This window comes from Orbicella faveolata, unplaced genomic scaffold (assembly GCF_042242905.1).
Source record: "Orbicella faveolata isolate gen_17 unplaced genomic scaffold, um_ofav_v1 contig_46, whole genome shotgun sequence".
In the NCBI taxonomy this organism is placed as follows: Eukaryota; Metazoa; Cnidaria; class Anthozoa; order Scleractinia; family Merulinidae; genus Orbicella; species Orbicella faveolata.
The window spans coordinates 11,794,660-11,820,000 of record NW_028301576.1 but is presented as its reverse complement, the minus strand read 5'-3'; the positions used below and the strand labels follow the sequence as shown (position 1 = coordinate 11,820,000).

The following is a 25,341-nucleotide window of genomic DNA, read 5'->3' as shown; positions in this document are numbered from 1 at the left end:
AGGACTTTCCCTTTCTGTATGGGCCAACAACGGACACTACACACACAGGACCTATTTAAAAGGAAAAAATAGGAAGGTGACGATTGCTAATGATAAAGTTTGCCCCACTTTTTGTTACGTTGCGTTGCAATCCAGTCTACGTACATGTAGCTCAGTCTGGAGTCGGCCAAAAAAATTGGCATTAACTTGAGCAGTTGTACTTTGCAGACCCTCTGAACCGCGGATACACGGTCCCCCAAATTCAAACGTAAAGAGGTGAACCACAAGGTATTAATCTACTCATAGCGGTGAAAATCTGATAATAAACAATGGGAGCACGTTTGTCAAAGCGCCGTTTCAGTGGGATTTTCGGGGGGTGGGAGAGGAAGAGTGGCTTGTGGTAACCATACTGCACTTTAGCTGTTTGCAATGTAGTAGCAGATAACTTCTTCTTTCAATCATTGACTTAATAAATACCTTTCTCGTTCCTCAGCCTTTCAAGTGCTTCATCGACCACGTAAAGTGATGAGCGTTTCTCTCCAGTTCGGACGCATTGTAATGTCTTGGAATCCCACTTGCAGTTGTTTGGAAGACAAAGCGGAATGGCTCTTACCCCTTGACCTGCTGAACCTGCAGTCACAGCTCCTGACGATGCAAAGCCAAAGATATTTTGTCCGTGTGTTAAGCCTTAAAATTACCTTGGTTAATCAAGGTTTCCAAACATATATTTGGAGGAACATTCCTCAACCTTAGGTGAACCTTTTTTTTAATGAGTGGCACTGCTTGATGAGTTTTTAATCATTTCACTACATATCCAGATATGAATGAGTCAAAGCTAACACTGAGAAATACTTGCAAATGTTATGTAATTATCGACAAGGTTGCGCAAAGTAACGTATATATTTTGTCAGTTGTTAGCAATCAGCTGTCTCCCTTTTCCACAGGTAAATAATAAATATTCGGCGATTGTTTGTTTATTAGACCAGTGATTGTTTAGCACATATTTTCTGAACTTCAAAGACGTAGTGGTACGCACGTGCACGATGTAATTCAGGGTATTTTTGTCGTCACAGAGGTTGATAGCATGCAGAGCGCGTGAGCATAATAATGGTCGTTGCAATTGACATAGCAACGAGCGTAAGCATAGTATTATTGTAGACTGCTACTTAGGAGTGACGTGTTGTTCCCCCGCGGCCGGCGGAGTGCTCCTTGGAATTTTACATGGGCAGACTCCCAGTTCCAGGCTTAACCCTATTTCAGCCCAAAACACATCGTTTGCCATCCAAGTTTCAGACCTGAAAGATTGACTCTGAATATTGAAATCAACGTCTAAGTTATACTTTTGATGCAATCCTTTTGACAAGATGCCACAAATACTTTCAAAAAATGTTGCACTGTACCAAACGGCCGTGTATAATACAAACGAACCAATAAAAACAGAATTGATAAACCGCGTCATTTTTGTCCTACAAAAGCGTAGTTAATCGGACAATACTATACATGTACAAGTCAACCAAAGCCGACAGGCGTACGCATGACCGCATGGCTCTAAATTCAAGATGAAGAAAATTCTATCAGGGTAGTTCATGATGTTTTCTAATTCCTTCCCTGTGATTTGGTTCTCCTACACTTCTGCTAGTACCTAATTCGTTCCAACGTCACAGACCCAACAAGGACTAATAAGGCAATTTCCTGCAAAGAAGCCCATTATTGCGGGATACGTTAACAAACCTCTAGAAGAGTTTCGCAAAAGCTGAGTCTCCTCTCTGTCTTGTTGCTGTCTCTGTACATTCGCAGGAGACAACGAGCATGATTTCGATAATGGTTCCTCACCTCGTGTCGGTTCATCACGTTGCATTCGAGATTCCTGTAACAGAGGATGTACATGAGTTCCATCTTCAATAAATTACCACATTTTTGGAGCCTCTGTAATCAATTGTGCCACATTTAGTTGTGTTGTAACTGCCTACTCGACCTACTCATTAACAATCATGTCACATTGGGGATTGTAACCACGTATCACGATGATTCAGCTTCTACATCCTAGCTTATACCAGTATCGTAACGCCTTCAAAGTAGACATTCCTGCTTCATGCATTGACAGGAGCTACCAACAAATCCAATAACCCTCTTGTTTACCCATACACAAAGCAAAACTACAAGCAGACTTTGAGCAAAATAAAATAATTTATTCTGTCCGCTTTTCTGTCTAAACTGTAACATAATGCAGCCCCCTCTGCAAGTAGGTAAAACCACTCTCAGACTTCCGCATAATAAATGTTGATCATTCAACTAAGCTGCTGCATTATCCAAGAAACTGGCGACTAATGGTGAAGAAAAAAAATATTAACAATATATTTAACTTACTTTCTCCGTGCGTTGCAGATGTTCTAATCGCGAACGCTCCAGCGCCCTGGCCAAGGCATCATCTTCATTTTCCAACTGGTATTGTCGTGTCCACGACTCCTCATCGAGAGATGGCTGAGAACGACGCTATACGGGAACAAAAACATGAAATAAAGTGAGCTGATCAGGGTATGCCATGCAAGTATTGCTGGACTACCACATCCAAAAAAGGAATTTTTGATCTGTTTCGGCTTGCAAACTGTTACTTACTAAAACCATTTCATCTTAGTTCTACCGGAAATCGATATCTTAAGTACTTTTTTAAAAACAAAAAGGATTTTCAAACATGATGGATTGATGGTCCATAAATAGTTCTTAATACTTCATGAAAATCATGGCAGCTATATTTGTAACAATCTCACACACCTAAGTAAAGCTAAATAATAATCAAACGTACCTCCATCACCTTCTCCACAAAGAACTAAATGTAAACCTGAAAACAGCCGTCTTGAATAGAAACCTAACCACACAGAAGGTAATTTGTTTCGTGAAATGTTTCTAATGAAACAGTTTCTGAGTGGATAAATTCATTTAAATCTCATTCCATAATATTTTTTTAAAAAGAGATAATTGAAAGAGAAAAGTCAGTGGATTGTATATCAGGGGGGGAATTATTATTTGGAGTGGAGAGCAGGACGGGAAAATGTTTGGCTCAGGATAGGGGGCTGTCGACATTAACTCACCGCTTAAAGTCAAGTGGATCTTTAGGTCAGACCCCCACCTTCCCCCTCCGCCTCCCCCTCCGTCGTTGACGTCCCATGGAACTTTGCCTTTTCTGTTAAAAAATTTTAGCCTTTTCTTTGCCCTATTTGCGTTTTTGATTTCTAACTACACTATTTGGGACAGCGAACTAGGACTGGCGGTGCAAGGCGTGGAATTTAAGGCCTTCATACTTTCAAACAACGATCATTCACTGGGCAAGGGCATTCCATTTCCTCCTACCGTATACGTCATGTATGCTTACTATTCCCCCTCTTTAGCCAGCTTTAACTACATGTGTCGCCATCGCACCTGCAGGTGAAAAACTCCTTTATTTGTTGCGTTCTGTTCTCCCCTTATGAAGTCAAGTTTATTAAAATGCAGGTAGTTTTGCTTTTAGTCAAAAATGCCCCGCTTTTATAAGGTGGCTCAAAGCTGCTTCCAGCAGTTAGATTTTGATAGGTCATTATTACCACTCTTTATCACTTGATGCTACAGTCATGGTATCAAAAAGCTGCCCAATCACTGGTGAACACGTTGTTATCATTTTCGTGACACAATAGGTTACCGTATAACCTGCTAAAAACACACTTAATTACAGCTTTAGAGGTTTATAATTCAAAAACGGCACAGTGAATTTTTTTTATTTTATCAAATTTTAATAACCACGATAAAACGCAACTTTTGGCAAAGTTTTAAAACAATTCTATACCTATGGTTCAGAGCCACCTTAAAGTTTTGAAAATGTAAGGTGGCTCCGATCCATTTGTACAGATTTTTTTAAAACTTTGCCAAAAGTTTCGTCTTATCATACTTACTAAAATTTGATAAAATAAAAAAATAATAACCGTGCCGTTTTTGAATTATAAGCCTCTAAAGCTGTAATTAAGGGTGTTTTTAGTAGGTCATACTGTTGCTTTGGTAACCTATTATGTCCCGAAAATGATAACAACTTATTCACCAATGATTGGGCAGTTTTTTGATACATGATTTTAGCATCAAGTGGTAAAGAGTGGTTATAACGCACCATCAAAACAGGAGTGCTGGAAACTGCTTTGAGCTTCCTTAAGTCCAAAAATCGACTCTCAACTGTCAACTGAAGCAGGTACATGCAAGTCGACGGCCCCTCAGAAGGGTGCAAAAGTCGACGGCGCGGTGTTAAAGGCCGATACACACGAGGGGTTTTGCTCCAGGAGCATACTCCAAAGTAGTAGTTTATCTCAGCGATATCTTTGTACCGCAAGTGTCTTTTAATGTAATAAAAATAAAAATAAAAATAAAAAATAAAAAATAAAAAATAAAATAAAATAAAATAAAAAAATAAATAATAATAATAATAATAATAATAATAATAATAATAATAATAAAAATGCTTCAGGGTCAATTTGCACGACTAGTACACACAGGGGAGCATAAAGTAAGAGCTTGCTCCATATTTTGGTACACACGAGGAAGCGTTTTCAAGTTTGTTCAATTTGCCCCGGGATCTTTCTTCCAAATATTTAACCGGTTTAATGCTGTGGAGCATTTTGCAGGGTGGAAATTCTGCTCCCATGAAATCGTTGGTACACACGGAGGAGCTTTGCTTCAAAAGCGGGGCCCTGGACCAAAACCCAGGAGCAAAACCCCTCGTGTGTATCAGCCTTAAGCTTGGTGGCATTGAAAAGTCGAGAAAATGTTTTGTACTTTGCGCTTGTTGAATTTCAACCTTAGCTGGGGCGTCTGATAATGCTTTTAACCTAGCGGATCTCTTGTTAACCGGTTTGGCCCCAGTGAGACTTCTGGTATTTGCGTTTTCATAAATATGTTAAACAGGTCCAAGACCTGTTTTGTAATTAATTGTCTGATATCCGGTTATATGTCAACAAAAGGTGGCCGTGGCTAACGCGAAAAAATCTTCGAACGAAACGTTCATAAAATATTGTTATCATCCTCTACAGGCAGGTGTATAATACACCTTATCGCATAGTGGCTGGGACTTATGTAAGCCTCGTAAAAGTTCGCGTTAATGATCCTCTTTCGAGGCTTGGTCTGAGCTTCCACTAACGATACTACATTTAGGAAATACACACTGGCTGTGGGTAAAATTTGGGTGGCAGGGAAGGACGACTGGGGAGTAGGGACCCAGGAAGGGGGCCCTCCAAGGGGAGTACAGATCGGGTGGTACCGGGGATAGCCACCCTGGAATAAAAGTTCCTGACCTGCCTCCAGGGGTGAGGCCCATATCCCACAGTCCCGGGGGACTGAGGGAACCAGGAGGGGAGCCCCTCCTGGGGGAGTACAGATCAGGTGGTACCGGGGGTAGCCACCTTGGAATAGGTAATTTCTCCGGACCTGTCTCCAGTGGACTAGAGCCTTACTGTGGGGTAAAGTGCAGCTAATGGGTGCACTTCCCTGCCACCGTCCTTAAATAACAAACAACAGAAAGTCACCAAAATACAGTCTCTGTTCATTGCACCCTTAATGATAAGGTCTAAGGCTTGCTAGGAGACAGATAACCCTAGCCTATAGTATAGTTATTAGTATAATTATTATTATTATTATTATTTTATACTAAGCAAATGATATCATAAGTATATATGGATAAATGTTTTTCTAAAAGTAGAGGAATAGTAATGTTCAGTATCTATAGACGACATTCTGAATTGTAGTGTCAAAGCTTGCCCCCATTTTTTTTTTTTTTTTTTTTTTTTTTTTTGGGAAAGACAGATTATTAGCCTTATTCATGGTGAACATTTCTATAGATCTAAATGATTTTGTTTATTCGCTTGAAGATGGTCCTAAAGCGTAGTATCAGGGGTTCAGATGTGTAGAGCAAGGGTCCCAGTCATGGGAGGGTGGGAGGGTAAAAGAAAAATCAGTCGCGAAGGATCGGCACAAACGAGAAGACTGAATACAACGAGGAGCGTGTGCTTGACTAGAGATCAGGGGCATGAGGTGGACATGTGAGAGACATGACTGGAACCATTGATACACTGTCTTTTACCGATGTAGATAACAGTGGCTTTACTTAAGAAATGAAAGGTTTGTTGTGATATCCAAAGGGGGTGATTGTTTTCAACTGGGAATCTCTGATGGACTTTGAGATCAGGAATTGGTGGCATGTTACCTATGTTACTGGGATTTACTTATGAGCATGACACGAGGTTCATAGTGTTACATGTCTCTGAAATAAAGTGTTACAATGCAGAATGTGTGTGCCTGACTTTGAGATATTGTCTCTCAGTTCTCATTAACATCAGTTTATGGATGCCATAAACTTAAACGAAACAATCAGAGACAAGTGTATCAATGTTATAAAAGCGACTGTGCTTTCTAGCTCAGCTACATCCCTCCAGTTTGATTAATGTAATTCCTCGCCTAGTATGTTTACTTTGCTATTCATAAATTCTTCGGAATTCAGCCATTTAAGACAATTATTTGCGATCGAATTCTCATACAATTTAATTTCTGATACATGTTGCCTGCCCGTCAAGATAGCTTCCAAAACTGTGATAAGGTCTATTAATGCAATGATTCACGATCTCCTTTGAATGAACAAACCGAATAAAATAATTTCAAGGGCAATAAGTCACTTGTCTCAGATCAAATATTCTATGTCCCTGTGTACCAAAACAACACGAGGCATTAATACTGATGCGGTTTAAACAACCGGTGATACCGCGCCAACCGGAAATAAAATAAAACCGAAAGTAGAGTCGCCGAAGTGATCCTTTGCATTTCTGTGTTGATCTGCAGTTTTGTGAAAGAATGATCAAAAACCTGAAGAACATTTTCTTTAAAATGTCAGAATTTGATAGCAGATGAACCGACTTTCGAATAAAACGACGGCATTTAATTCCTCATTTTCTCGGAAATCGGCTTGTCTCCATTTGAACCAACAATGTATTCTCTCTTTAAACCAAATCAACAAAATTGCAATATATATGTCAGTCCAGTTCCATATTTACTAGCTTGAGGATGGCGACTTCCTACCTGGATATATCTGCTCGCTTAAAGTTAAACATTGAAAATATACTTCAAACGTAATTGAATAATAGATTTGTGCATGTACCTCGAGCCTCATGTACTGCAGTGCTGTTGTTTGCTTCAAGCGATTTACTGCAGCATTTTTGTCGAAGAAATAAAGGGTTGATAGATTTCCAATTAATCCTGCGACACCCGGACAATTTTCAACGTCTTGCAACCAGTAGAATAAAGCTAAATCTTCACCAGAAACCAACTAATATCTCCGAAACACTCTCCACTGTCACACCGCGTATCACGTGTATGCAAATGACTTCGAGACAGGCTGTTTGTTTATCCGGGAATTTTCCCTCGTTGCCAGGTCGGTCAAGGATGATTGGTGTTATATCAATATTTTAGACCTGATCTTTAGCAACTGTACAATTAGCCGGACATTTTTCCTTCACTACTGTTAAACAAATTGATCTGTACGATAAAAAAAAGGTGTTTGCCAAAGATGTATCTTCTAATAAAATACTGCGTGACAAGAGTGTGAAGCATCATCACCAAATATGATGACGAAACCGAAACCGAAAGAAATAAAACTCTTTTAGGAGGGTTTTTACCCTGGCTTTGTACGACAAACAAGAATTGAAAGGTTCAACGCCCTTACAGATCCAAATGACCCACATTCCAGATATAATTGCGTAGCATTTTATAATATTTACATCAAAATGTTTAATAAGATTTAGACAACAATTTTTTTTTTCAAATTTCAAGGGTAATACAATAGGACACCACTATCCAGATTTTAATGTTGAGATGGACATATTTTATACACTCTTTCATTTAACTACCAGCTGCCAGCCAAAACAGTGAAAATTTTTTAACACAACTTAAACTTAACGCAGAATCTCTCTTTGCACGAGCACACAAGCAGGAATAGACTTGATTTTGGGGATGTACTACCGGATAAGGAATACGTCAACGTGCGCGCGCACCTAAACCAGAACTTTTTTTATATTATTATTTTTTTATTTCGCGAAGCCCGATATTCAAGCAACAACAAAGCGAATATGGCGTGTGCTGTCTTGCGGTTGAACAACCAAATTTCAAAAGTAAACATTCAAACGCACCCACTTATCCCTGATTACTCCTAGTTTGTGTTCGGGCCGCTAGTGTACGCGCCGACCGACCTGATCGGCCCCTGGCACATCTAGGGCTTAAAATGTCGGTTCAAGGCAGTATGAACATACTGATTAGGAGACGTCAGAGGAACGTCATGCGAATTACAATGAGACAATCCGGGAGGGAGGGGTGTGGAGAGAACACTCTAGTCCGGACCTTCGATCAACTTGTTTGATTAAAGATCAAATGAACCAAAATTTAGACATCTTTTCTTCGGCCATTTTATAGCGACGAAATGTTAAAAAAAAGCATGTAAAAGGAAACTTATGCGGAAATTTTTCTTTCTGAACTGTGGAAGAGAGTAAAAAAGTTAAAAGTACGAAGACAGCCTAAGGTTTCACGAAAACGTTTCCAAAATGACCGCGCACTTTAATGGAAGGAATGGAACTAAGACTCTGCTTTGTGACGTCATTGTTGTCTTGAACATTGGTGCGTTTCTGCACCAGTGAGTCGTTCGTGGGGAAGGTTTTGGATCTAAACACAAACCTGATTTTACTTGGGAAATGGCCGAGGAGTTCGCCCGCTGTTTGGCGGGCATTCTTCGCTTGTTTTTCGTTGTTTTTTATCCAATTGCCGGCTTGCAACGTACCATAGCGAAGTTAAAAATCGTCGGTATCGCGTCTTTCTTGACAACAAGATAACGAAGCTTGAAGGAGGGACGTCCCAACAAACTCCTTACTACAAGATTTTGATCGAAGCTGTCTTCGATAAAGTGTTTTACACAAACACGCGAATGCTTTGAGGGCATAAAATATCTCTTTTCATTTTTATAAGCCATTCCCTTTTAAGATTTGGGTCCTGGAGGAACTTGAAGGTGCTGACTTTTGATTTTGCGTGGTTTTTCTCCAAAGTTCAGAGTGAACTTGAAACCGTACACTTTTGAATTTCCCGCATTTCTTGAGCTCACCAACAGTGACGTCACAAGTTTTATTTCCGACAATTATCCGACAACTCTCCCGACCGCTCTTCGATCATGAAGGATAAAAAAGCAGTGATTTTAACATTCCAATATCTCCGTAATGCTTCGTCCAATTCTTTTGAAACTTCAGAATATGTTTACTTTATACTTAATGAACACGTTGAACTTAAATGAAAAAAAAGTCTAAATTTTGGTTCATTTGACCTTTAAGTGTCTACAGGGGGCAGATCAATGCCATCGTACGATTTATAAAGATTAGCACAATCATGTACTCAGTCTTGATTTGTTATCGCATTCATTCATTTCTCAAAAACACCAAACAATGCATTGAAAATATGCCTCTTTATTCCCTTGTAAACCCTCCAGAGCCCGCGATCTTTTTGGTTATCGCTGACCGGTTCCAATGGGAGTGGGTCATTTCAAAGTCCGTGATTCACGGACGAAATTAATGGCTCATGCTCTGAGACTTTGTCTTATTGAAACGATGGGGATCTCTTAGGAACTGAATGCAATATCTTAAGAACTTTTTTATAGCAAAGAGAATTTTCAAACGCGATGGTCCATGAACAGTTTTCAATACGTCATGAATATCATGAAAGCTACATTTTATAAAAAAAATATCGCACACCTAAGGTAACAATTAATCGTATCACACCTCACGGTTGACCACGCCTTCGTGATAAGCTGTCCGTCTCTTCTTAATTCAACTCGAGGTTAACTTATCGTCATTGAAAGTTAGTAAATTTAATAAATAAATTAATTAATTAAACTAATGTGACTTGCTATGAATCACCCGAATCATCTAAACCTGTTTAGTCATTAACAGAAAGCCGGTTGATTCCTTCTACGCTGAATAAAAGGATGACAGAAATAGCTCGTCCTATTAAACAGACTGGTACTCACTAAACGTGGGTCGCTTTCTTTTTTTATCTTCACAAGAATGCTCAGTGAAAGCTGATCATTAACAACTTGAAAACTTTAAGCTCATGTGAATGTGATTTTGTTAATATCATCTACTATTTCCGTTACAAACGTTTTCATTTTAGACTGAGTGCCCAGATGTTTACCCCTTTGAAGCTCTTGGATGATGTCAATAAACAAATTCCTACTCTCTAAATCTGACATCTTCCTTATATGTGATTTCACCCATGTTAAAAGTACCCTGGGCATGGAAAACAGACTCGCTAACTCACTTTTACTTGCATCAACGTCCTCTTGAACTAAGCAATTGTCTGCTGCAAAAGAGGATGATATTCTCTTGCCTGCCACCAAAAGATGTGGCATACAGCTGTACCAAGGCGACTTCTTATGCTAGCTAATGTCGTTACCTCATTGTGAGTCCCGTATGGGTGTAGTTTTGTGCACACATATTTTGACGTACGTACGTTTGGTACTTGGAGTGAAAACCACATTGGCAATTCTACAGCTACCAACTTGAACGACTAACACTATGCATTCTTCAGGCCACAATTCGGGACTGCAATACCTTGCATGGTTCTCGCAATCAAGACAATCTCTTCTTCGTTTTATTGCTCGTCGCTGCCAAATAACCATTGTCCCCAGCTACTGGTGAAAACTACCGAAATCCAAGGCCACTCCACGAGGAATGGATCCGAAGACAATTCAGCGGAAGTTCCTTCTATCTGTCTTTTGACTCCTTGATCTGTTTGATCCATATTTTCATCCTGAACATCTGCAAGGGAAGTATCAATTTCCGAAAGAAATTCAGCAGCTTCAAGTGAGCCACTGGCAATCGTCACTTTTTCTACTTCCGTATTGTCGACAGGAATTGCTGCGGCAGTATTTGGAGGTTCATGATGGACAACCTCTAGGATTTCATTCATTCTCTGCATTGCCGCATCCATCGTGTCCTTGATTTGATGTATCTGAAAGAAAACGCAAACAAACAACCTTTCTTTATTAATAAATAAGGCTTAAGTAACATTTATTTTGCACTTAACTTCGGCGTTTAACTCCTCGGACGTTTTGATAGGAATGTGCAGCGCGATCCTTAACCCTTAGACGGCCAAAGGTAAACAAAAAATGCCGCTTTTAACCCTTAAATCAGTTTCCTAGCTGCCATGACGCTAAATGGGCCTTAGTTTTACTGAAAAGGCTATTTTTAAAACAAACAAATAGATTTCCCCAAGATTAGGTACAAAAATGTAGAATATTTTAATTTCGTGCATGCGCATAAGCCAAAATTTGTGCAGATAGATCTATCCTAGCCCTACTATCTGCTTATCAATGATATCTGGTGACATTTAAATTGATGACGTCACAAGTGGTACAAAGAGCGCGACCATTAAGTAGCCGTATATGGCTACTTTGGCGTCAAAGGGTTAAAGCCTTCACGCACATTTTATGCAAATCTGACGTAACTCTAAAATTAGTCCCCGTCTTTCATACGTGGTCCTGCTAACCTTAAAAGCGCTTTAAATCCTGGACAATAGACGCAATTCTACATAAGAATGCACGATTTCAAACCACACTAGTCAAAATCTATATCCTATTTTAGATCAAAATGGCCCAAAAGACAGATCCTTTGACATCATACATACCCTTGCTTCTGTGTATAAGGGTATGTGTGTAAGGGCGGGGGGGGGGGGGGGGACTTGAAGCTAAGCCAGGTGGAGGTGGAGATAAAATGTGGAGATAAAATGAAGATAAAATGTTGCATGCCAGTTACAAAACCAAAATTACCTCCTCTTCCAACACGTGGTTATCCTTTGGGCAAGTGACATCCTTCGCCTATAAAGTACATTTCAACACATTTGGTTAAAACAATACACAAGAACGACATTGGTAAGAGGAGTAGAATCGAAAAGATAATGTGGCATGCCGAGTGCCGTGACGTTGATATCAAGTGAGCCAAAACAGTGGCTTTATTATCAACCTTCCCGAAGTTGAACTGAGATAGTACTAAACCAAGTTTAACTAAAAAGTGGTAAGCTTATGAAATAAAGGAAAAACAATGGAAGACGACGCGACAATGGCTACGACAATGACGTTCTCTTATCGGAATGTCTATCTCCGCTGATCTGTAAATATTCTTGTAACAACGCTAAGGAATGGTAGTATTATAGGGCTGAATTTTATGAAAGAAACAGATGCTAGGGATCCCTAAAGGTGGCCATTTTCAGCCATTATATTAAATGTAATAATGATAACGATAACGATAACGATAATGATAATGATAATGATAGGGGGTCCTCTATCTACATTACTTCAATTTACTCTGCGAAATTAAAAACCAAAGCTGAAAAATTAAAAATTATAAGGATAAAAAATAAAAATATATATATACACTAGAATTTGTTAACTACAAGCAGTTCCAGCTACATATTTTTTATGTGGTATTGATTTATGTGGTGCCTTATCATCGCCTTCTCTATACTTTTAAAATATCGTAACTTCACTATTGATAACAGTCACTGACAGAAAAAACACCTCAACTTACCTTTGATTGTCGCGATCTAAAGGAAGGTGCTTTATCCTAAGAAAAAACAAATTAAAAGTTTGCAAAAGGAAGATATTGTAACGGCAAAATTAAAGCTTTGAGACAAATCATGCGGTTGATGAAATGAACAGCCTCAATAGCTGTAAGTTTCCTAATATAAACCCACTTAGTTTTTAATCCCCAATGTGGTTTAAGCAAAGTTATTTATATCAACTCTTAGTAGATAGACCAGCGTGTAGTATTTTCAATTGGTTGTCTTTAAGTATATCATTTCAAATCTTGCTTAATTTCTTCTCTGTGCCGTATAGCTTTGGTTGTTTGGCAGCGCGGAAGGCGGCAAGTAAAGAAATGGAATGGTGCAGCGGAGCGAGATATCAAGATAGTATTCTTTCGTGTTCTCGCATTAAAACTTTCGTCTTTTTTTCCACGCGCAGTGCAGTTCCTCGCGCTTATACTGTTCCTCCCGCAGCTCATCGACCAACCGTTTTGGAAAACTTGGAACCTACGACCGATATCGATCCCTCGTTTTAACCTACTTCTTATTTTAGGTTCGTTCCTCTGACTCTCCGGTTCTAAGCAATCGACTGGGATCAACCTCCCTTTCTCTACATTTGGCACTTTTTGAGTGTCTGTACAATGCAATGTTTTCCTCTTTCCTTTGCTTCCTATTCTAGTTATGAATAGGTGCCCCTTAACAATTAATGAACAAGTAACTACAAAATTACCTTCGGCGCTCGGGCACTTTCCTAAAGAACAAAAACAAAACAAAAACAAAAAGAGATAATTTGTGTTACCCTAACATGTAGCTTATACGGCTTATATAAACGCTGTATTTTAACTTCAATAATCGAACTCTTCTCTTGTCTGGATACTGGATACTTGCTCGACGGAAGTATCGTCAATACTTATTTTCCATGGGCTCATAATTGCATGTTAAATTAGAATCCCTTTGACTTTTTCTTTCGAGTAACTTATCAAAATCGATGACTTGGTAATAAACTTCCCCTCATTATATATATCAGAAACATTTGTGGGTGCACTCTAAACTTTCTTACATTCATTGCATGGGGACATTGATTAAATTGGAAGTGATAGAGCTTCTGTGAGAAAGAAATTGAACATCAACACCCTAACTTAAAGGATGAGGGACCGACCGTTCATTTGCATAATATGATCACCAACTACAACTCTTGCTCACGTAATCACGAGTTGAAAAAGAGAATCTAAAAGATACTAATGCATCATTTCCTTTCCGGGTAACCACAACTCGATTTTACCTATGACTCACTTATTATTAGCTCAAGCTGCATTTCTTCACATTCTTACATCTACGTTTTATTTCTATATCTAAAGCCTGTTTTATCAAAAAATCTTAAAGGAGTCTTCAATCCCGTCAAAATATTTTTTCCTCAATTTTCTAAATTATTTCGCGCATCCTAGGAATAAAATAAAAATAAAATACTTTATTTAACCTGAAAGGCCAATCAGTGATCACTGGATCACTGGTATTAACTGGCGATGAGCATTTACATATAAAATACAGCTATTCATAAAATTGTACTTGAAAAAAAAAAGAATCATACCCTTCTCTTCCATTCCTGTAGGGTTTCTTGAAACGAAGGAGGATCGTCCTAGCAAAGAAAATAGGAGAGGATCATTATGTTACTCACCTATAATATATTTTTATATTGATATCTCAGGACCTTCCATCAACATTTAGAAAACGGTCTTAAGAAAAAACGCGCGGTGATTGGTTAAAAATCGTATTTCTATAACTCGATGGAAACACAGAACTAGCACGGGCTGTTAACGTAATAATGGCGCGAGCAAAGAGAATTTACATTTTGATAATCAAAGTTAACAAGTTGTTTTTCTTTTTTTCGTCGCGGTGTTTTCTAAAAGAAATAGAAAACATGTTCTCCGTGTTTCTATCGAGTTGTAGAAACACTCGTGAAAGTTTGGGAGAACTCGAAAAAGCTGTGGAAACACTCGCCTGTGGCTCGTGTTCCCACAGCATTTCTCGTTCTCCCAAACTTCCACTCGTGTTTCTATAACTCGATAGAAACACGGTACATTTTTTCTATTTCTTAATTACATCAGATCAGAAAGACCTATCATAAGCACTTCGCTTATCAATGAGTGTCGCAAAAGAAAAACCCTCGCTACTTCTTTTAAAACTCTGTGGGAAGAATTTGTAACTAGGGGGCCCTTTTCAATTCTCCTTAATTTCCAAGAATGATCACATCATTTCAGTCGGAGGAACCAATGTCGTTACTGGAAATTCTTTGTTGAAGTTACTCAATTTTCCGATTGTTATTGTTCAATCACAATCTCGCAAATCTCTAAAGTTAATGACAGAAGAATCGTGAGGCAAGGGAAACATGTCTTGCTAGGCAATAACGACATGCTCACCTGTTTTGTTTCTATAACTTGTGGTTCTGTATTAGTCGGTTCTTCCCTCGACTGTAAAGATGCAAATGTACAGATTAGAGGAGGGTAGGATAAAAAGAATTTTGCAAGCAGGTTTAAGGTTTATTTTAGCTACAGTTATTTCAAAAAGAAAAAAAAAATGTTCACCAGCTTGAAGCAATTCTTCTGGCAAATACAGCATACGTGAGACGCATGCCGGTGAGGTGAAGCTAACGTATGATGGTAAATTTTCTGTTTCGGGTCTAAGGAAAAAAAAAGAGGTGAGATGTTCATGTATAAAGGGCGTTTGACAAAAAAACAAAAATCCAAGATACCGGTCGGGCAACTTTAACTCCGTCTGTCACTCTCTGCTATAGTTGAGTGTGTAAATATTCGACTTGTTGTCTCCAGCTCGTTAGTCTTACTGTTTACTGACACGAAATCTGCTGGGAGTAAACCTTTCTGATGGGAGTTGACTAGCGGTCATGGCAGAGGTTGACAGAAATATCACGGCTCAGTACAGAAAGGGCAGTTTACCTCTGTTAGAAGCCTGGTTGACTGTCTTCTGTACCTGATAACATCGTCTTCCTAAAGCGTTGCAGGGTAATGGAGAAAATGAACCATTATAAGGAATTCAAGATCTTACCACGTATTGAGTTATTTAAAATGTGCTCGTAAATATCAATTATCGATGAATAGTTAAAGGAGGCGAAATACGAGATACAAAGACCCTCAACTTGTCGCGCAACATCGTTTCGCTGCAAGTTTTGGGACGATGTTTCGCGTTTTTCACCTTGCCTGATCAACATGTAGCGCAACAAAAACATTTGTGGCGGACTGAAGAAAGTTATTGGGAAAAGTAGAGCGCGGGTCTACTTTGAGCAGCAAATTTTGGCTTTGTTGCTCGTTTTTCATCAACCCAAAACTTGCGACGAAACAATGTTTCGCGACAGGTTGATGGTTTTTGCATCTCGTAATTCGCCGCCTTAAATAGAAAGATGAACAGCAGAACGTTTAAGCCAAACATTTAAGTGCTACATGTACGTGTAGTTAATAGATTCCTGACCTGAGATATTGTATCGCGTCTACCAGGAGCGTACGTGTCATCCGAGTCTGCAACAATAACAATAACAACAATAATCGTATCTATAACGAAATTCTCGACCGTGATTGGTTTTCCGCGCGCCTATTTGCCATGTAATCAAAACTAATACAAAATTCTCGAACGTGATTGGCTATCAGCAGCCCGATTTGAGCATTAATTGGACAGTGTACGCGTCATGCTTGTAATTGGACAGTGCGCGTCATTTTGCGCGCGCTGTTGCGCACTTCGTTGAGTACCGGCTGCTGTGTTTTTCAGCATTCATAACGACGTTTAATCGTTCAACGCTCAATCGATGGTTTGTTCGTTTCTCGAATTTTGTGATAGTTTTGATTAATTGGTAACAGGGCTTCGCGTCGTCCAATTCAGTCTGTAATCATACTCGTGATTAACAAATCGGACTCCCGCTTCGCGGTCGTCCGATTTTGTTAATTACTTATATGATTACAGACCGAATTGGACTCCACTCAGTTCTATTACCATTATTAATCGGCGTGCGATCACGTGGGTGTCCAATTACAGGTATCCAATTTGAACTTTTTGTAATTGGACACCTGTAATCGGATACCCACGTGATTTGCACGTCAATTGCGCGCGCTTTAATAGCTTTCTTTGCAATGTTTCCTACAGTTTTCAAGACTTATGAAACACGCTATATACGTTTTCGCTCAAAAGAAGTTCTCAAAAGACATTTTTAATTCCGAAATTTGTTATAGATACGATTAATTAGTACCTCGTGTCGTACAATTCAGGGAGCAATCGTGCTCGTAATTTCAAATCGGCCTCGCGCTTCGCGCTCGTCCGATTTTGAAATTACTCGCGCCGTTACTCTCTGAATTGTACTCCACTCGGTCCAATTACTATTTCTAATCTTGAATGAGAAAAAAATTATAGGCAACTGAAATCAAATGATCAAAATGAAATGTTAATGTCTAGTTGCTTACTTGGGTATATGTCACAACAGAATGTTTCCACCAAATCACGACGCTGCACCAATTCGTCATCTAGAGCTGTAGCAAGTTTTTGATATGTAGCTTCTTGGCCTTGTTTTTCTTTCCACTTGAACAAAGTAGCAAGAGCCCTTTCAAAAACATCATCTGGATTATCGATCTCGATTATCTTCAAATGCTTCTCTTTGAGTCCAACAGCTCGGCCCAGTCTCTTCCAGTCTTCGGGTATTTCTTCTGCAAGACGTTGAAGTTCCTGTTCCGTTGGAGCCCCCTTTTTTATCATCCAGATGTTATTATCTGTTCATGAAAGCAAAAATGGACCTTAGTAAGCCAAGGTGTAGTTATGAAGTGCATGTAATATTACAATAAGGCTAAGTGTTAGTAATAAATGGGAAAAAAGCTTTTTTTTCATCCCAACTGTTACAACCCATTTAACTTGTCCCGTCACACTGTCATTGTCCAATATTTTAGTATTTGACCGGGCATTGACACGAATGACCCCGCTTTTAATTACCATGCCGAAAGGTTTTGTTGCAATTTCATGACTTACTTTTCTAAAACAATTTACAACTTCAAAAGTATTTGCTAGTTCGATTTCTTTTCCTTCTAATAATTATTTCCTTCTCAGAAGGGAGTAGACGCTAAGTCGACTCTTAATCAGAATTGTGATTTGTGGTCTTTGGATTTTTTTCTTGACATTTTCAGTCGTGTTATAAGTTTCTTATTAATCAAACTTGCTCTGGACCGTATTAGGAGAATTTCAGCCCTTACCTTTTTTCCCCACCCTCGCCACAGTCGGTACGTACTGCCAAGACCTTGCGGTCGGGCCAATATTCTGTATATAAGTATAAGTACTGTACGGCCCTCCCTCGCACTTGGATAACAAGATAACGCTAGGTCAATAAGTTCTATGAATTGGGACTACTGCAGTAAAGGTAAATATTTTCTATGAATATCAAGATACTGATTTTCTAACCCGGGGTATCTGAAGAGAACGTCTTAACCAAGGCAGGGCGCTGAACCAATTGGTCATTGAAGGCTGCAGCTAGCTTATCGTAAGTGGCCTTTCGGCCCATCTTTTTCTTCCACTTTTGAAGTACAGCAAGGGCGCGCTCATACACATCATTGGGTATATCAACCTCTATTGCCTTCAATACTTTTTCTTTCAATCCTAATGCCGCACCAAGTCTCTTCCAGTCCTGCTGAATGTTATCGGCAAGCCTGGCGAGTTCTTCCTCGGTTGGTATTCCCTTTTTCAAGGGCCAAAATACAGTTGCTGTCAACAAAATAAGTAAAATGACTGGTAAATAAAAATCACGGTTTTTTTTTTCCACGAGCGATGTATCCAGGAAAAGGAAAATTACGCCCACTTAACCAGCGGAAATATATTTATTTCTCATCGGGTCTGGAACGCGTATTAAATTGATTATTACACCAAAATAGTTACAACGCTGGTAGAGTTTCATTTCCGCTTGCTCAAGCTCCGCGCACCGCCTCACTGGGGTACTCTCCGATAATTTCAGTCGGGGGGGGGGGGGGTTGAATTGCGTTTTTGAAACCCTTGCCCTTCAGACTCAAAACTCGATACCCGTTAATTGGACGCACTCCTTTCATAGAGATAAGTGATAATAAAAAGACACTCTTCAAAAAAGACAGACACAACAGCACCGCACTCAACAACCGACAATTTCAGGCTAGAGTCCCGGGGTAGTTTGCAGGCCAGACCCTAGTTACGTCAGCCTAACATTGCCAATACCACTGTCCCTTAGGTTACGCGTCTGTACAGCTTAGAAAACGTACATAGCTACCGCAGATCGATTGCTTTGTCGGTTTAGTTGTGTTTATTCTATATTTTCCCGGGCAGCATATACCCTAAAATATAAACTTATTTGTCACAACATCCTCCAATTCTGATTTGAGCAATACCAAAAAGGATACTCGCAAAACTTGATTAACCATGAATAACACGACTCGTTGTCGTCATTTGGCCCTATACACGAGTCAATACGAGATTTATATAGCGTTTACGACTCACCATCGGTCATCACAGGTTCTCTGCTGTTTCCAAGTGTGGATATTTTATTATATTTGTTCAAAGGATTACACTGCAACTGCCGAACTAACTCCCTTGTCTTCTGTCACAGACACACTGCACATAATGAATGGAAGATAATTAGGCGACGGATTACAATGAAAAGATCTGAGGAGGGCAAAACTATTATCACAAGAGGAACCATCGTACGGGGGTTTTTGCGGAGTTGAATCGCTAATATTCGTCTTTAGCGCTTCCCACACCGCCTCTGTCTCCGAACATGTATGTAAAATCCGCAATAGCTTTTGCAAGACCTAACACGCACTTCAAAATCAGACGGTTGATATTGTTTCATAATTAATAGCAGTCGGACATGTATCACCGTCGTATAGTTGAGAAACTGCAATATAGTAATTACCTGTCTTCTGTTGCCGAAGAGACGAAGATTTCTAGATTGAAGTGGCACAGAAAGACAGCAACTTGCTGAGATGATCTCTTAGTGGCTAAAACTCACTTATTTCAATCGAACCAGCCTTTGAAATAAACTGTTCCGGTCGGTCGCGCCCCGGGTCACGCCTTCTCTTTACGCGTGTATCATTTCACGTGGACAGGAAGACAAACTTGCCGAGACAACCATGTTAGTGAAGGTCAACATAATCTTGCCTTTACAATGTATTGTGAGAATTTTTTTCGATAACTCACCATTTGCTACAGGCTGTATGCAATGATCTTTGCACGCGCTCTTTGAATATGATCTGCATTTTGTAACGTGCTGGTGTTTATTGTGTTATTAGGGTGTTAATTTAAATTCACAAAAAGAGCCTTTAAAGCAATATTGAGGTCAAGTAAACACGTCAAAAGACATGAAAAGTTAATCAACCCTCCTGTCACCAACGACAATTTCAAACTTATTGGCCGTGTTTTCACGAGCAGCTTTTCAGGTCGCTTAGCCAGTGACAACCGTATTTTCACTTTGTCACTTTAATTCGAGAGTCTCGCAATCTCTTACCACACAGACAGTCCCTTAACCAACCGATGAGAATGACGTGATGTCACACGTTGTTATTGTAACACCGTCCCGGTTGCGTGAAAGTCACGAGGCAAGATGAACAACTTGTGTTTCGCAGAACAATTTCCCTCCCTACTTAAAACAATTAAGCTTCCCACGCAGACGTCCTTTTGTCTCTTGACGAACTACAAAGGACGTCTACGTATAAACATCCGCCTAGGTATTCTCGGAAAGCTCCTGTGCGTAACAACGCTTCCTGTTTTTCCGGCAATTTGGAAACTGAGATGTCTAGTGACGCACACTGGCTAGACATCAGTTATTTTAAGCTTTGCGGAGAAACTGTACAAAAGTGAGAGGTAGACTTGGGGGAGACGAGGGAGGGGGAGAGGGTGATAATATTCACGATTTTCCGGCAACTTGTTCTTTCTGTGATGCTGAAGTTCTTTGTGCTTGTGTATCCTAAACAGAGTATATATGTGACCTTCAATAAACGCCAGAGTATTGAATCCTGATGAGAATGTGCGAAAGAGAAAGCGGGAATTAGTTCTCTTCGAGACAGTATCGACTTGAGCGCTTTTGTTTGTTTTGTTTGGAGGGAAACAAACAATTCCGGAAAGGAATTATAGAGAGGAACACTCAGTGGTGGAAGTGAGTTTCAGTCCTTTCTCCTCAGTCTCCGTTGGGCTGCATGATTCTAATGATAATAATAAAAGCTTTATTTATATTGAAAAACCGATCAGCGAATTCTAAAAACCGATCAGCGATTCTAAACAGTGGTTTGAAGGTTACTATACATAATTCGAAACTTGTAAATTCAATTCAATCCAAATTTACTGAGAGAGCTTAAAATTTTCGTTTGCATTTTTACAATCTTTCGTTATGGATAGGACAAAATTTAATTAAATGCTGAGTCAGACAAAAAAAAAAAAAAAACCGCCCTATGGTTGACTGTTAACCCAAAGACTGTTGGAAATAATTAAGCACCTGATTGACATCAGATCGCCAAACTGGAGTGTAGGTTTTTGTCGAGGGTCGAGGGCCGAGGGTAGCATATCGAGGGTCGAGGGTAAATTATTTATTGAGTCACGAACAAAATTTTTACGATTTATATGATTTATAGAAGACATTTACATGGCCAAAAGGAGGGTTATGCGTAGAGAGTGGAAACTGGGGACTAGAATTTATCGTGAACAACGCCGGACAACGTACTAAGGGCCGTAATATGCAGAATGCACGCCACGCATACAAAGATGTCGGTCGTTTTCGGAAGGAGACAGTCCAGGAATTATATTGTTTGAAAGCCTGGCAAATAAGCAAAGATTATGTTCGTTCTCGGAAGATAACAAATGAGCCATATACGAGTTTAAACTACGAAAACACTGACAAAAAACACTTGTTTTTGTAAATGTAAAATGGGGTTGACTAGCCTACACGACTTCTACGGTTCGTGACATTTGTACATTTGCCGTTCTCTGTTCGGGCACTCGACCTTTCTTGTCGCTTCACTCGTGTCCATGAAGGGCACTTCATGTTGTGTAATAAGGAGGAATTTTAAGTGGAGTTGAACCGTTAGATCGTGCTATGGCAAATTTTTATAGGTCATAAGTCTGCATGGTTTCCGCTGTTATCTGCATGTCGACCCGTTGAGTTTGACACCTCTGTAATTTGCCATGTGTTTATGCATTGTTTAGGCTCATTTCTATTGCAAGATATGCTTTTAAGTCTCCATGGATTTGCTTTTGAGGGACAAAATATGAAATTTACCGTAAACATGTTGCTTACTTGCATTCTATATTGTGACGCCGGGCCCGGCTGTGATTAGAACTGTTTGCGAGCACAGTAGATAGATCCTTATCACGGATATCATATTTGTTCTCGCACGATTTCCTTCGGAGACGCCGTAGCTTTACTTTGAGAAAAGACCTATGACCTATAAAAATTTGCCATAGCACGATCTAACGGCCCAACTCCACTTAAAATTCCTCCTTATTACACAACATGAAGTGCCCTTCATGAACACGAGTGAAGCGACAAGAAAGGTCGAGTGAACGAACAGGGAACGGCAAATGTTCAAATGTTACGAACCGTAGAAGTCGTGTAGGCTAGTCAACCCCATTTTACAAAAAACATTATTTAATATTACTAGTATTTTTAATATTAACTTTTTTAAAAATATTACTCTCGACCCTCGACCCTCAACCCTCGACCCTCGACCCTCGATATGTTACCCTCGACCCTCGACCCTCGACAAAAACCTACACTCGCCAAAGAGTGCCCCCAAGTAAGCTTAAGTTTAATTACACTCTGTAAGTTGCGACTTACTAATTAATTTTGAGGCCCTTTTCTCAACTTAGCAATGTTAACTCGACCTCTTGTGACTCCTTGCAGTCGACCAGAGAGCAATTAGTGTCTACATTTTTGACAAACAAGCATTCTTCACGAAAACTGAAAACACGGAACATAAACCTCAAAGACATAAAACCCCATGAATGAAGCTTAACAACTTGCTCGGGCAAGTTTAATTTATTGTAAGCCCTTAAGTTGCAACTATCCCCAGGAAATTGGTAATCAGTACATTGCACCGCAACATTTGCAAAGTTGCGAGCGAAAAAACCCAACCAGTTTGGCTGAAATTAAAAGTGAGTGAGGATAATAGACTGGAAACTTTGTGCGTCTGTACATTTTTTAGGTCTCAAGAAGCCTGAAATGAGACTGAGGGCGGGAGATGATGGCGAGAGATGACTCACATTTCGGGCTGGGCTTCAGGCGATACATAAATGCTCTTGTCAGCTGTTGTTGTTGTTGTATATTAAGGAACGGGAATAATTGCTACTGATACATGTTCTTTTATTAGCTTCCGGCATGTTCGCAAGTCTCTAGCTGGTTCTTTAACTGGTTCTTTCTCTAGACCCTGAAATCACTCGAATATTGTAGAGTTCCCTCTCAAAATACTATTGTTGTTCCGTTCAAGAAGCTGTTTCCACAAAGGCTGTCCCAAAACAGCGCAAAAAGCGTACGGACAATGTCGATTGGTATTATGGGTAGGGATAGTTTACCGTGGCTAGTCGAGGTTCACGGTGTTTCAGCAAGAAGGAAGCATGAATACACGTGTTTCCTTCTATTACGCTTGGATACAAACCTACCGCTGGAAGGAAAAGCTGGCAGTTTTAATGTTACCTAGGTTTCAAGGATCGCTACAAAGGACCAAAACTTTAATCTTGAAGCCAGGGTAAGAGATTTACGTGAATTTATCGGAGCACTTCACGAAGGCGAGTATGTTACTTACTCACTGGAATATTTTCAAAATATCCAGAACTTTAAGCGGTCGTTAGTTTTGAAAACCTAGTGGGCAGACAAATTTTATTATTGTTTTAAATTAAGGGCCATCTATGCTTTCTATTCATGTAGTTCAGCAGTTTCAAACAGGTGCCACATTTTTTTAAAAACGTGCCTTCAAAGTAGAGCTATTTTCGTGTTTGGTTCAAAACTGGATTTAACGGGTAGAAAATGTTCTTTTAACCGTTGAAGGAACAATATTGAATTGTAATTGCAACATGGCTAAACAAACAGCTATGATATATCTATAGTCGAAAAAAAGAATTGGGACTTTGGAGCGAATATTAATTTTTTTTAGAGCGCCGGCAATATGTGCTATTTTTCCAGTTTCGGCAGGCACGCAACCTGTGCGGAGCGGACCGAACTTCAATCAGTCCCAAAAAAGTTCAGATAGAATTTTTAATCAAATAAAAGTCATTTTAGTGATTGACTAGGTAAGGGCTTTGAAATCCCAGCTTATGAGAGAAATCGAATTTTCGAAAATCAGTGGTTGGTTTTTACAGAGACAGCCCCCTAAGCTTCAATCAATCAACAGTAGATCACCATTACCCATGGTCCGTTTCTCGAAGGTCCCGAAAAGTTTTCGCACCCGGAAAGCCATAGCAAAATCTCGAACCTGATGATTACAGAGCTGTTTTATTCACGTATTCTTAATATGAACACAGGTTCCCTTCATACAAGAAGTTTCAGGCGCATACACTTCTCCGTTTTTAGATACAGATGAGCTAATAATGGCTTTACGGGCCCGAAATGTTTCCGGGGCTTTCGAGAAAGGAGCGCCAGGCCATCACTCTTTTTTGAAGGGGGCCATTTAACAATTGTGGATTGATCAAAACTAGTATGTTGATGTCTTGAGCAAGGATAATTAATGGGGTTCCCCTTAATAATATTACAGTTGCAACGGGATTGCTAAAGGCAATATTTAGCCGGGAAAGCTATTTGGGAGCGTTTTGCAGAGCTAAATGGTGAATCTTATATGAGCAAAAACGTTTGTTTTAAAAAAATATGTGAGATTTCGCTTGCGTAACTAGTGCCATAAAAAAAAAAAAACTAATGCCAGTCCCATCCGCGCATTAGAATTTTAAATCGTTAAAACTTGGATAAAGAAGGGATTAGAGTTCCGATTTTTCTTATGATTAAGACATAACTTGGCCGTTCTTTATAATCGCACGTATGGAATTTACTGTTTACAGGTAAAATGAGTGTTTCATAACTTATATATAACTTTTATGATAATGCGAATTTCGTAAAACTCATACGTTGCATTAAGCACATGGTTGTTCTTAATCTATTGAAACTAATTTAAATTTTCGGGTTTAGATACCTTTTAAGGCCCTTTTACAAGGAAGGGGTTACCCTAAGCTGGAGGGCAAAAGATAGCCCGGGTTTACACGCAAAATTTCACAGGTAGGGTAACCCTGCAACCCGGGGACAACTTAATGCGCGGTTACATTCAAAGGGTCTGGAAACAAGTAGAAAGTTAACCCGGGTGGGCGGGTTAACCCTACCTGGAGTGTTTACAAGTGAAAAAGTTAACCCGCCTGCCAGGGTAGCCCTAGCACGCAGATAGGGTAACCCGCCTACCCGGATAACCCTAGCTGCCTTGTAAACATGACGAAGAAATAGAGGAAATGTGTGAGTGCTAGAGTAACCAGCTCGCTGGGGTAACCCGCTTCTTGGGTGACCCTCTCTCCTGGTAAACATTCCCTAGGTTTTTTGGATTTTTTCTATTCTGGCCACGTGACTGGTCAAATATGGCCATCATTTGAAACTTTTGCAGGCCTCTTTATCTTTAGGAGGTCTGGTTTTCAAAATATGAAAGTTAGAAACCTTCCTTAGCAACAAATTCGTGACAAATAGGTAGTTAAGAAAGACTCCCCCCCCCCGCCCCCAATTAACATTTTGAT

The 25,341-nt window shown here is 39.7% G+C and overlaps 2 protein-coding genes across 4 annotated transcripts in view; both read right to left on the bottom strand.

Annotated features, from left to right (window-relative positions):
• LOC110047875 (uncharacterized) overlaps window positions 1–7,377 on the bottom strand; it is a 19,445-nt gene extending 12,068 nt beyond the window's left edge. Inside the window, exons 1-6 of the mRNA XM_020753622.2 lie at window positions 7,139–7,377; window positions 2,783–2,845; window positions 2,347–2,472; window positions 1,711–1,846; window positions 457–624; window positions 1–51 (exon numbers count right to left, since the gene is read on the bottom strand). The exon at window positions 1–51 is cut by the window's left edge and continues 107 nt beyond it. Coding sequence (XP_020609281.2) covers window positions 1–51; window positions 457–624; window positions 1,711–1,846; window positions 2,347–2,472; window positions 2,783–2,788 — 487 coding nt within the window. The 5' untranslated portion in view covers window positions 2,789–2,845; window positions 7,139–7,377. The remainder of the gene's footprint in view (window positions 52–456; window positions 625–1,710; window positions 1,847–2,346; window positions 2,473–2,782; window positions 2,846–7,138) is intronic.
• Window positions 7,378–9,459: 2,082 nt separating this feature from the next.
• Window positions 9,460–20,215, bottom strand: LOC110047871 (uncharacterized). Of its 3 annotated transcripts, none has more exons than XM_020753616.2 (12): window positions 19,792–20,215; window positions 19,093–19,206; window positions 18,034–18,333; window positions 17,052–17,354; window positions 16,072–16,118; window positions 15,543–15,593; window positions 15,009–15,059; window positions 14,180–14,227; window positions 13,322–13,342; window positions 12,597–12,632; window positions 11,840–11,887; window positions 9,460–11,022 (listed from the first exon to the last, which is right to left on the bottom strand). In XM_020753616.2, exons 2-12 carry the CDS (start codon window positions 19,100–19,102, stop codon window positions 10,663–10,665), a joined length of 1,275 nt encoding a protein of 424 aa, XP_020609275.2. In that variant the 5' UTR covers window positions 19,103–19,206; window positions 19,792–20,215; the 3' UTR covers window positions 9,460–10,662. The 3 variants fall into 3 exon arrangements, with proteins under 3 accessions (XP_020609275.2, XP_020609274.2, XP_089134462.1); XM_020753615.2 differs by lacking the exon at window positions 19,792–20,215 and adding an exon at window positions 19,508–19,785; XM_089278336.1 differs by lacking the exons at window positions 15,543–15,593; window positions 19,792–20,215 and adding an exon at window positions 19,508–19,785.
• Window positions 20,216–25,341: the final 5,126 nt, after the last annotated feature.

Coding starts and splice junctions, on each gene's coding strand:
- LOC110047871 (XM_020753616.2), bottom strand. Junction 14,228..15,008: donor AAGTTATAGAAACAAAACAG/GTGAGCATGTCG, acceptor TTTCTTTGCTAG/GACGATCCTCCTTCGTTTCA. Junction 13,343..14,179: donor TACAGGAATGGAAGAGAAGG/GTATGATTCTTT, acceptor TTTGTTCTTTAG/GAAAGTGCCCGAGCGCCGAA.